This window comes from Nicotiana tomentosiformis, chromosome 5 (genome assembly GCF_000390325.3).
Source record: "Nicotiana tomentosiformis chromosome 5, ASM39032v3, whole genome shotgun sequence".
In the NCBI taxonomy this organism is placed as follows: Eukaryota; Viridiplantae; Streptophyta; class Magnoliopsida; order Solanales; family Solanaceae; genus Nicotiana; species Nicotiana tomentosiformis.
The window spans coordinates 24,923,701-24,936,152 of NC_090816.1; the positions used below are offsets into that span (position 1 = coordinate 24,923,701).

At 36.1% G+C, this 12,452-nt stretch overlaps 2 protein-coding genes across 2 annotated transcripts; both read left to right on the forward strand.

The window, feature by feature from the left end:
• The first annotated feature begins 3,300 nt into the window (after positions 1–3,300).
• On the forward strand, positions 3,301–4,085 carry LOC104101694 (histone H2B-like). Its single transcript, XM_009609186.4, has one exon. It carries the CDS (start codon positions 3,505–3,507, stop codon positions 3,940–3,942), a length of 438 nt encoding a protein of 145 aa, XP_009607481.1. The 5' UTR covers positions 3,301–3,504; the 3' UTR covers positions 3,943–4,085.
• Positions 4,086–4,715: 630 nt separating this feature from the next.
• On the forward strand, positions 4,716–12,245 carry LOC104101695 (uncharacterized). Its single transcript, XM_009609187.4, has 6 exons — positions 4,716–5,061; positions 5,596–5,786; positions 5,896–5,941; positions 7,100–7,182; positions 7,282–7,398; positions 11,644–12,245. The coding sequence occupies exons 1-6, from the start codon at positions 4,827–4,829 to the stop codon at positions 11,713–11,715; spliced, it is 744 nt and encodes a 247-aa protein (XP_009607482.1). The 5' UTR covers positions 4,716–4,826; the 3' UTR covers positions 11,716–12,245.
• Positions 12,246–12,452: the final 207 nt, after the last annotated feature.

The following is a 12,452-nucleotide window of genomic DNA, read 5'->3' on the forward strand; positions in this document are numbered from 1 at the left end:
TTGCCACAATCTCCTCAGTAGTCTTCTTCATTAAAAGACCTCAAATTGTAGTGTTCAGAGTTCGTCGTGGGGGATGTGTCAGTCCATCCCAAAAATCCTAGAGTTACATCCATAATTCAACCCCATTATGCTGATACTTCCTCACTATCTCCTTGAATCTTTCACAAGCTTCGAAAACTATTTCAGTGTCCGTCTGGCAGAAGTTGTGTATTTCCCTTCTGAATTTCACTGTATTTACAGCTGAGAAGTATTTGTCAAGAAACTTTTTAGTCATGTCTTCCCATGTCATGATTGACCATATTAGTAAGCTACAAAATCAGTGCTTCACATCATCCTTCAGTAAAAAGGGGAATTCCCTTAAGTATATTGTATCTTTTGGCAGTCCGTTGTATTGGACGATGTTCATGATTTCCTCAAGATCCATCAAGTGAGTGTTAGGATCTTCATTCACCTTTCATCTGAAGACACATTTTATTCTGGATAGTTTGAACAAGTCTTGCTTCAACTCGAAATTATTTTCTGCTACTGGTGGAGGTCTGAGTCTGGACAATCCCTGATTGTAGACTGGTGTAGCACCCCGGGAAATTTCAAAGTGCTTAAGATGTATTAAGAAAGTTAATGTGTGCTAATTATATTATTTTATGAGTAAACGAGGACTATTAATATGCTGGATATTAATTGGATAGGCTAATAAGTGTATAAGGCATATTATAATGATTTGAGGTCTAATGATAACCCTAAGTCCAAGTCAAGTTGGAAATTACATGATAGACTAAAGTTTCAAATGAGTACGCACATGATCTAAATTTGGATGAGTATATCTATATGAATATAAGGAGTTATGTGGGGGGACAACCTATCAAATGAAAGGTCTTCGAGTCTAGTTTCTAACTCTTCAAACCGTTCGTCATTTGTATATTCCTACTATAGGTTATGATCAAATTACTGAAGGCTGGCAGTGAAGTATTGTCGGCAGTGAAGTACTGTCATAGTGCCCGAGTCCGTATCCAAGCTTCGAAGATGAGCGAACTGGGGATGCAAAACATCTGGGGCTACGTCCGAAACCCAAAAATCTGGGCCTCTAAGTACAAAATCGAGGGAAGAGAGTATTCTGATTATTGGAGGATAGGGTTCTTGAGGTGAAGGGGTAATTTTAAGCTCAAATCAAGTCCAACCAGCTAAGGTAAGTTGTTAATGATATTTTGGGTTGATTCTTACTCAATATACATGAGTTCTAATATCATTCTTGCATCCACATACTAGAATTGATCATCAAATCCTCAAGAACACAAAAATCACCAAAGTTGTGATTTGTCAAGATTGATCTACTATAGGTAATTCCAATGCTTCAAACTCGTTTATTATGAGTAGTTAGAAGTATTTGAAGCACTTGTTACAAGTTTTAATGGTTGAAAGATTGGATTATAAAACTCTAGTTCATGGCATAAATAGTACCTTTGAGAAAATAAGAAAGAAGATGAATAGTAATATTGGTGATGAAATTGATGAATACAATGAACCTACAGAATTATTTGTTAGCAAAAGTTGGAGGTGGTTCTTGACTCGACGTAGCTGCTCAAAAAAGTGAGAAAGCTATGCGACATTCAAAACAAATAGGACTTCACGTAAAGACAATTAAAGGCCCAACTTAGCCTCCACACATAGACAACAAATGCATGCGGCAGAATAAGCATTAGATGATTTTATAATTCAAGACTTAGAGTCCTATATGCATGGTTTCTAAGTGATTATGAATTACAACATCATATATGCAACGTTATTGTTCTCAATGGCTTAGACGAGGAGGCGGTAAACTGTTTGCAAACTCAGAATTATTAGCGTTGATTTCATAGATATGCGTCTTAGGCAGGTGACTTTGTCCTATAGGCATAATTTCTAATAATTGACAACCGGACTTGATTTTATAACACCTTACTCTCATAGACACGTCATCCATGCGAGATAGTGTAATGAAAACAACAAGAGTAGTTGATTAAAATATTAGTGTCCTATAGTCATGATATCTGGATGGGCAGTACACTAAAGTTATATAAGCAATCGACCAATTGATTATTTGAAGTTCTATAGGCATGGTATCTAGCATATGTTTATACATCCTATAGGCATGCTATCTAAATGCACAATAGTATCATATAAACGAACATGGCAAATACTAACATGTTTGAAAAGTGTGCAAGTGAGATGTACATGATTCCTATAGACATGATTTCTACTGATGTACAGAAATAAAGCAAGTTAAACGAAATAGCATAGAAAGCACATAGACCCTATAAGCATATTTTCTACCTTTTCATGCAAATATTAGAATACCCCTACCTCTTTCCATTAATCCCAAACTGTTTGTTTACAAGTTATTACAACCCCAAGAAGAAATGACAAATTATAGTGTGAACGAATACAAGCCCAATGAGGCAGTTACAGGCCCAATACAGAAATAATCCACGGATGCCCCCAGAACTTCGATAGGGTTCCATAGGGTTCTAAGGACTAAGGTCTTTCTAGCAATTCCATATGGTTCTAAGGTCTTTTACGAGAAATTTTCGTATTTCTCTAGAACCTTCCCACACATGCTCGTCTATTTCATATGTAAGCTTTCCATATATAAAAAATATATGCCAAGCAGCACCTACGTGGCATGACGATGTGGCTGGCCATGGCACTGGGGCGGAGAGAGGGTGTTTGTTATTTACGGGTTCGAACGAACCCAGTAATTTTTTGCTTAGACCCTGTAGTTATACTAGAAAATCTATTAAATATGTATAAACGCTTAGTTGCAAACCCATAAACTTTAAATTATGGCTCCGTCTCCGCGATGACATCAAACTTCATTAGCAAATATTGTTATTGTCTCGAATCAATTGTGTCACTTATGCATTACTAAGCTCAAAGCATTAAAGTTTTGAATTGAATTTTAAATTCTTGCACACCGTCTACTCAAGTCCGATGAACCTTTGGGTACATCAATAGACATTTAAAAAAAGGAAGGAAAGAAAAATTTACATAATACATCTTTTCATTTCAGAAATTTTGAGTGTACATTGTGGTGGTTTTATTTCTTTTGGTCAACAAGCAAAGTTATGTATATATGAACACAACGGTACGACCTAAAATGATAATCCAACTTAATTTTACTTTTGGTTATAGTTAAACAAATAATTTTTTTTTATATCTTCTAGATATTTTATCAAAATGAGTAGTATTAACATTGCTTCTCAAAAGGCAAACGTGGCATATAAGGTAGAGAACAAGAAAAATGACACGGATCCAAAACAGACTTCCAAATCGCCGTTGATTAAATACATAGATCAACGGCTGTCAACAACGATCCGCGTCACTAGGCATTAACCAATCACAACTCCTGTCTAAAACACTATAAAATTAAAACGCTCTACTTGTTTTCTCCTCACAACTCAACTATTCAATCAAAGTCCTTTCTTCTTCGCTCTAAAAAACTCCTTGTTTATTTTCTCAGTCTTCCTAACAATGGCACCAAAAGCCGAGAAAAAGCCCGCCGAGAAGAAACCAGCAGCAGAAAAAACCCCCGCCGCAGAGAAAACTCCGAAGCCAAAGGCCGGCAAAAAACTGCCGAAGGACAGCGGTGCTGCAGCTGCCGGAGACAAGAAGAAGAAGAGAGCGAAAAAGTCAGTTGAAACCTACAAGATCTACATCTTCAAGGTGCTGAAACAAGTACATCCTGATATAGGTATTTCAAGTAAAGCTATGGGAATAATGAACAGTTTCATCAACGATATTTTCGAGAAGCTTGCTCAGGAATCTTCTAGACTTGCTAGGTACAACAAGAAGCCAACTATTACTTCTCGGGAAATTCAGACTGCTGTGAGACTTGTACTTCCTGGTGAATTGGCTAAGCACGCTGTTTCTGAAGGCACTAAGGCTGTTACGAAATTCACTAGCTCTTGAATGTTGTCTTAGGATTTGGGTTCTATTTCTATGGTCTTAATCTTGGCTTTTATGGATGTAAAAATAGTTTAAGTAGTTTGCTTTTAAGTAAAATCTATTGTAATCGACTGCTAGTTATGAATGGAATTAATCAGCTTTCTACATTGATTTGCTTTATTTTGAATTATGATGATTAATATTTTGAAATTGTACGGCGTATTTTAGCGAGTTTGGAGATATTTAGCGCCAGGTAAGAGGGTCGGTCAAGTAAAGTTTGTCATGTGCCTGCTCAAGTCCAAATTCCGTACACAGTTTTTGTTGATAAAGTTGTTTTAAATATGTAAATAATTACTACTATAAACTATTTGGTTTGCGGTGTATAAACTCAATATTATTATTAATTCTAAATTATCATATTGGATTGTTATACAAATATTTAGTATTTTTTTAGTAGGTATAAATATAAATTGAATAGTTTTAGTTTATTACTTTTTTCGTGTAATATTTGTATAAGACATAATATTTCGTTATGGAACTTATCATATACACTTTTACATAATTAACGACAATCTTTAGATACTCATTTGAAATAAAATGTACTCCTAGATAATTAGACAACTATACATAGAAAGCACTAACGCTGTATAAATCACTTCACATTTTCTTTTTTGTAATTTATAATTAAAAATTTAGTAAAGAAATTGCTTTACACTTTGGGAAGTGCTTTCGTCACCGGTTAAGCCCACAAGCTAAAGTGTGCATCTACTTTCAAGCTAAGTTGCGCCTCTTTTGGTGACGTATTCAATTCCTAACCACACTCGTGAGCTTATCCTCAGTCTCACATCTCACAACCATAAAACAAACTTTGAAACCAATCAAATCCCTATTTGTTTCAGTGAAAATCCATGGCGCTGAGTTCAGCTTCTTCTTCACTAACAAATCTAAGCTACATTCCCTTCCATTACAAAAACCCTAGATTCCCTACAACCTCTGTTCCTTATGCATTATTGAACTTAACCTCTTCGTCTAACGATTCTTCAAAGCGTTCACTCCGCATTACAGCTGATTCTGCTCCCAAAGCTCGATTCATTGCCCGACGTAAAGAATCTCTTTCCGTTAAACAACTTCAACGTCCGCTAAGTAAGTCTACAACATTCTACTTTTTGTTCTCCTTCTGTTTATGTAGTTGACTCTTATTTTACAAAGTATAATCTAAATTTAGAGTTAAGAAACTAAAGTCATTGCTATGGTCTTTGTTTTAATTTATGTGAATCTGTGTGCCTTAACATGAAGTTAAGAAAAAAGTGCATACTTTTGAAACTTGTGGTGTTAGTGATGTCATAACATTTGTATGATTATAAGACTTTTGAAACGTTTTAAACATGCCATAATATTTTTATGGTAATAAAAATTGTCACTAAAGGGTAAAATAAGAAATTTAAGTTAAATTATTTTTAAATTTATTACAACTGAACAAGGTCCTTTTTTTGAACAGAGTAAAAATTAAATCGGGTCACTTAAACTGGAATGGAGGGAGTACTAATGAATAATTTGAATATTATTCATATAGCTTCTGTTAAATTGAGACGTAGTTGAATGATTGTTTGAAGCAGTGAGTCTTGGTACTGTTTTGATTCTTCTGAGCTTTTCTTTTTACTCTTTTTGTTGATTTAGTGGAGTATATGAGCTTGCCGGCGAGCCAGTACTCGGTGTTGGATGCGGAGAGGATTGAACGAGTGGATGATAGTACATTCAGGTGTTATGTATATAGGTTCAAGTTCTTTGCATTTGAAGTGTGCCCTGTTTTGTTGGTTAGAGTTGAGGAGCAGCCTGATGGATGTTGTATCAAGCTGTTGTCTTGCAAGGTATATTGCATTTTTATGCTCAATTATGGATTTTCCAGTTGCTTTAACATTTTACTAATTTATGGCCATCTAATCATGTTATATTTATTTGTATTCTTCGAATTCTCAGCTTGAGGGATCTCCTATTGTGGTCGCCCAAAATGATAAATTTGATGGTATGGAGTCTTTTTAAGTGCTATTTCTATCATTTTGGATATTTGTGCGTGAGTCTCTTTATAAGTGGAAATGTGCTCGTGTTCAAAGAACAATTTTTCGGTAAGATCTTCGAAAGATGCACTGGTTCAATCGGGCTGCAATTTCATTTATTTGTTTCGTATTGGTCCATAAAAGTGAAATAATGCACTTAGAACCGGATTACTTTTTCTGGATGCAATTTGATGCTGCCCTCACTTTGATTTGGATATTGTTGTATATCTTTCTGTGAGTACATTCTTGTTAGAGGTGTTGTACTTTTGCAGTTAGGTATAAGTTCTCTGGGAATCAAAACAGGGAACACATTTGATGAAGAAATAAAATATTGGCGAACAATTTAATTTTTTTTGTCCTCTTTACTAGTCATGAATATCTACATAAATCCAATCGATCCTTTTTTATGGACATGCCATTTGTAGAATAATGTACACAAATCAGAATATGTGTTTTCTTTTTTAACAATGAATCCGTAAGTGGTTGTAGATGTCCGAGTTCTTCAGAAAACTACAATGTAATCTTAGTCCCGTTTCTTATCAAAAGGAAAACAAAAATCTCCTGTTTAGAGGATGGCTGCTTTAGTACTGTCTGTCAGTTAAGTGCACCATTTGTTACCTTTCTTCTCATAAAAGCTGAAATAGCTACATTTGTCATCCTTTTCAAAGGTTGGATACTTTCATACTGTCGGAAAGATGATGCAGCATTAGTTACCTTTCTTGATTTAAGGTAAATCTAGGATTCTAATGGTCAATTAGCGAATAATTTTCTCCTTGCATCGACTTGGGGAGGAAAACTGGATGTCCATATACGTTCAACTTCAGTGAAAACCCAGTTTCAACTTGTTTCCTAGACTTCCACTAGGCTGTTGTGGAAGGTTTCTGTTGAGAACATTGTATAAATAATTGACATAACATGATTCAAGTCGGTATGTTTTTGTCTTTAGTTTACTTATTTTTGACAAATTACCTTGAGGTGAAGTGGTCTTCCTTTTCGTCGGCAAAAGAACTTGATGTGACAAGTTGTCTGCAATAATAATTGCTCTCTTCGTGTGTGTGTCGTTCTTAATTGTTATTACATAATTCTTTTCAGGAGTGCTTTGACACTGATTTGGTATGGGCATGCAGCTTCTATGGTGAACAAAATATCGTATGATAGCGGGAGAAGAGACTCACCTGTGCAGCAACTCACTTCAGATGCTGTTATCGAGGTACTGAGTCTACTGACTGAGCTTCTCCGCGTTGCAATAAGAGTAAACACATTAGAACATTGGTTAGTTTGCATCACTTCTGATCGATTCTTTATGCAGGTGAACATTGAAATTCCCTTTGCATTTCGAGCAATTCCAGTGCAGGCAATCGAGTCAACTGGTGCTCAGGTCCTAGATCAGATACTGAGGATCATGCTTCCTAGGTTTATGGCACAGGTTTGTTGGTTCATTGTCCACTTAACTTTTTCTTCATAGTTTGCTTTCTGTAAATTTTGTTCTTGTACTATAATTCTATAAACTATTGGCAGCTACTTTTCTTGTCATTTCCCTGCTTCAACTCTCGAAATGCTAGAGTCCCTTCCATTAAGTTGGCATTTGAATCTAATAAAAGACCCACAACATTGTTTTAACCTTATTGTTGTCCATGTCATTTTTATATATGACTCTAGTATCTCTTAATTTTCACTATGTTTTATTGTTACTTCCTTTTTTTTTTTTTTTTCATCACCATCCTTTTTTTCTTTTTTTGGCAAGTAATGATAGTCTATAAATAGTATAAAAGCACTAAGACAATGTGTTAAAAATTACAAATTGTGCAATGCCTCGATCATATCTAACATGGAATCTACATCGTTTACAATGGCCATGTTGCACAAAAAATCTAACAAAGAAATATATTTGTGTTTACGACTATGTATGTTGCTAACTTTGCCTTCAAAAATTCTTTTTTTTTTTTCATCACCATCTTCCTCACATTCTTCGTCTTTTTAACCCAGAGCAACTATCGTCACAAGTCATTATTAACACATTACTGAAAGTAATAGGCATATACAAAAGTGATGGTGATGACCATCTGACTGGATTCACCAAAAGTTGAGATTTTAATGTGGATACATCTTATTAGTAAGGGTAGCTTATTAGTGAATCTGTCTCAGTTTATGGATTTTCTGGATCTGTTAGGAGGGCTTAGGAGATGATTACTGTTTCTGGGATGCTGTTTGCACCTTTTTGCTATGTTGCTTGGATTCAAGTGCGGGTATCCGATCCGGGTGCGGATCTAGAGGCTGGATCATTCATAATCTAAATTTTAAGATTCCGTGGTACGGATCCAGCCATCCAGGCATGGATACGGGTGCGGGGTTTCGGCTAAAAATAATTCAAAATTTTAACAATAGATCTATATAAATATCCTAAATTATGAGAGATATTCTGTGAAAAATTTATAGGTTGTGGAGTGCAGCCAATAACTCAAACTTTCATTTTGGGAATTTCTCAAGCTGTAGGCACTAAGCACTAGCAAGCAGCCAGCTAAAATTCAATATTTCTTTTTTCATTTTTCCTCAAATTTGTCCATGGATTGTGGTCAAGTACCCGATCTTGATTCACCACACCTGGTACGAATACCACACCCTTACCTGTATTAGTGTCGTGTTGACACGGGTGCGGCGGTTAAAATGAAGAGTCTGCGCAACATAACCTTTTTGTACCACCTTGATACCTGATGAATAAAATTTACCTTATCAAAAAAAAAAGGTGGCACTAAGGTAAAGTACGGAACTGGTATAACCTTTTAATTGATGGAGAACGACCATCTGATTGGATTCACCAAAAGTTGAGATTTTAATGTGGATACATCTTTCTGCTTTTGCTTGGACTGAGGCGATGTATATATGTTTATTCGCGTTTATCCTTCATTATTATTTTAAAGCACTTACTTTGCTTAGACATCTCTTCTTTTAGCTTTGTAGTGGGTATATTACTACCCTTCCTAATGCAGTACATATGAGATTGTTTTCTTTGGTCTAAATAGTTCAATGAAAGGGTAGTTTTATTGTGTATTAGGCCCTAGAAAAGTTTTGATAAGAAAATAAGGAAAATAGACAGATAGGTGTCATACTGAGGAAAGAAGAGTAGAAGTGACAGAAAAATGCTGCCAAGATTGAAAAGGGGGGATAGCCTGTCGGGAAGGGGCCTCTTGCGCCATCTGCAATTATGACAATGATGATTCGAGTCACCAAGAGAGTAATGTGGGAGGAGCCACTGTCTGACTTCTAGGTAGAGGGGTTTCTTTTTAGGTTGTGTTTAACACAATGAATGTTCTAGCGTAAAGTTTAGGGTGTTGGAGGGAGAAATTCCAATAATTATAGTTTTCAAAGTAAATGTTTTGTTGATATTTTGGGGGGGGGGGGGTAGGGGAGCAGAATGCACGTGGTATACAAAAAGCAGAGGACCTACACAAAGTATGGCTCTCTGAAATGAACCAACTAAAAATATTAACAGGAACCTTGTGGGTGCACAAAAAAATGACCAAAAACAAAAGGCATGCCGTAGCTATACAAACTTGTTTTCCACCTGGATATTGAATAGAAGCCACCCCTGATCCACAATGTTAGTCATTAAATAAAATATTAAAAAAAACCTAAAAAGTAACGATTTTTGGACCAATGATGTTTTAGAACCACAGCCAAAGTTATTTTTTCTTATCTCACTCTTCTCTCTGTAGTTTCACCTCTAAGACTTTCAGAGGGTGACACTGGATTTCACTAGGCAGCTGAACTTCACCAGAGAGACCTCTATTTTCCTCAAAAGTTAATTGAACTATTTGTCATTTTGGTTTAGGTTAAAAACTCGAGATTTTTTTGCAAAAGTGATTGACTGGAATTATTAAAGAGATTTATCTTCTTTCATAGATGTTTTGCGTAAAAAGGGATTTTCTGCTATGTGAACTTTGTTCTCGCTGGCTAATCCAAAGTCACTCTCATAGTTTATAGTAGTATATTATAGGCATGGCTTGCTTGCCAGATTGCCTATTCATCTTTGTGCTAATTGGCCCAATATTGAATTTGATAATTAGGCCAACTGGTCAATAGTGATTTGACTATCATGAAAATTTGGGTGAAAAGTAAACAAAATGAGCAAATGAACATGGGGTAGGAGTGGGGTATTAGAAAAAAGAAGTGAACACAACAAGTTTGCTAGAGGGGTGGTTGTCGGTGGGACGCTGCTTGTATGAAGGAACCATTACAGTGTAAGGTTACAGGATTTGCAGGCTCAAATCGAAGCTGGGAATAACTTTAAAAGAAAAAGCCCAAAATGTTTTTGTTTTTGTTTAGATTTGGTTTATAAAACTGTCCCAACTGAGAAAAAGAATCCTCAAACACTCCTCTTTTTGTTAAAGAATCAAAGTATTGTTACTTGATACCAGTGTTGGTGGAAGGTATCGAGTATCTAGTGGACAATCGATGTGCACGTAAGTTGGCTCGGAGGCCACCAGGAAAAAAAAGAAGAAGAAACGGTATCATTATAGACGATACTAACTTGTTAGAATCAAGTTTTAGTTGTTTTTATTAAAAAAATATAAAGAAAAAGGTTTAGTTGTTGTTGCTACACGTACATTAGGTTTGCTCTATGACATGAGCCTTTTCCATGTAGTTGGAGATTATATGTCAGATGTAATGGTAAGTTTGGAATTTGGAGAATGACAGTTTTGGAGAACACAATTGTTCAATTAGACGGATTATTGAGTATTAAAGTGAAACATCCCAAATAGTGCAGAATGGATATGGAGAATTCATATAACCGACCCAAACTAGTTTGTAATTGAGGCGTGGTTTGTTTTTGTTTTTGTGTTCATCTTTTTGTTTAATTTGGTTTCTTTTGAGATTGACGTCAAGTTTATCCATCAGAAAACTAAGCACAAAAGTACTACTCCTATTCTTTTGACCCCCAGAGAAATCTGATTGGTAGGAATAAATACAGATTGTATCCATCGAATGGGGTTCTTGAACCGGGTTTAGGTTCTGAAGGACCAGTGTTAGTGACCAATTAACTCGGTTAGATTAGGTAACGAGTCTAGTAGTATGGATCAAGGTAAAATGACATATTGATATAACCGACTAGATAAGTACGTACATATAATTACCCCCAGGGGTTTGGTCTAGTGGTTAGAGTGTAGCTCGTGATGTGTGAGTTATGCGCACGTCATGGGTTCGAACCCTGCCGCAGACTATCCTGGTATTTAATTAGAGAAAGGTAGAGGGGCGGCCCCATCATCCACCGAATTTGAGATGTGCCCTGGCCCTTGAGGATTTCCCGGTTATCTAGAAGAAAGGTAAGTACTCAAAAATTCAATCCAATGTAAACCTTAACAAAGATGGAGTTCTGGGGTTCTGTGAATTGCCTTTCACACACTTTTCTATGCTGTTGTTAGTTGTGAATATTGTGGGTGTGATTATACACTACATCAGCTGAACTCTACAGTTACTTCCACTTTTGGGCTTTAGCTATAAAAGTAGATATTTCCTATGTTTCAGAGTTAGTGATTCTTAATTTTTAACCTACGTGAGAATTTACATCACTATTTCTCGAAAATCTCTCTTTTTAAAAATAACTTTTCTGAAAATCTCCTCACTTTTCCTTTGCTCTGCTCTCTTTTTTATGCGTTGGGTTTCTTGCATCCAGCTAGCCAAGGACTATCAAGCTTGGGCGTCAGGTGACACTTCGAGGCAGCCTCTAGGAACTGGTCAGATTTGAGACAGCAAGAATCATCATCCTACGCAAGTCTCGTTGGTTGCTTCTGTAATTTACTATTGCAAGAGAGCAGAAAGTTCTTTGGTGTCAACAAATATTCTCCGCCAGTTTTTCCCTGTAAAGCACAGAATTTGATTTTCTCAACTTATGCTTGGTCAGTGGATAAAATTGCAACGCAGAATCTCAGTCCAAGCAAGTGATCCTGCTGAGCGCCAACCATAAATGTGTAGAAAAACATGGATGGATAATCTGTATGTATTGAATTTTTGTTGCCAGATTACATCTTTAGGTAGTTGAATACTCATGAACAAAATGCTATCAAATGAGTTTCTTCATATATCTGGTGTAAGACAGTGAGGCTGCCATTTATGTAGGAGTGGTCTCACCTAAGTTACTGGACATGTTTTCCTTCTTTTTTGGTGGCGACGTGATGCAGGGGTCAGTGTTAGATACCTCTAGCTCGGGAAAAATTTATCCACACTTCGTGTTTACACTTAACAGATGAAAATATGACATGTTTTTTTTCTTATGCACTTCTATCACTGATCATGTTTAATTAATCTATATTGTTACCTCTTTGATTCTATCTGTCACTTATGGTAAACTAATGTGGTTGGTGTAAGAACAGTTTGTAGGTAAGTTTGTTTTGCCATCTAGCTCTTGGCTGAAAGTTGTTTCTGCAATGAGCTTTCTCAGATTATATTGAATCATAGCTGGTCCATGTATATTTATTTTCCCCT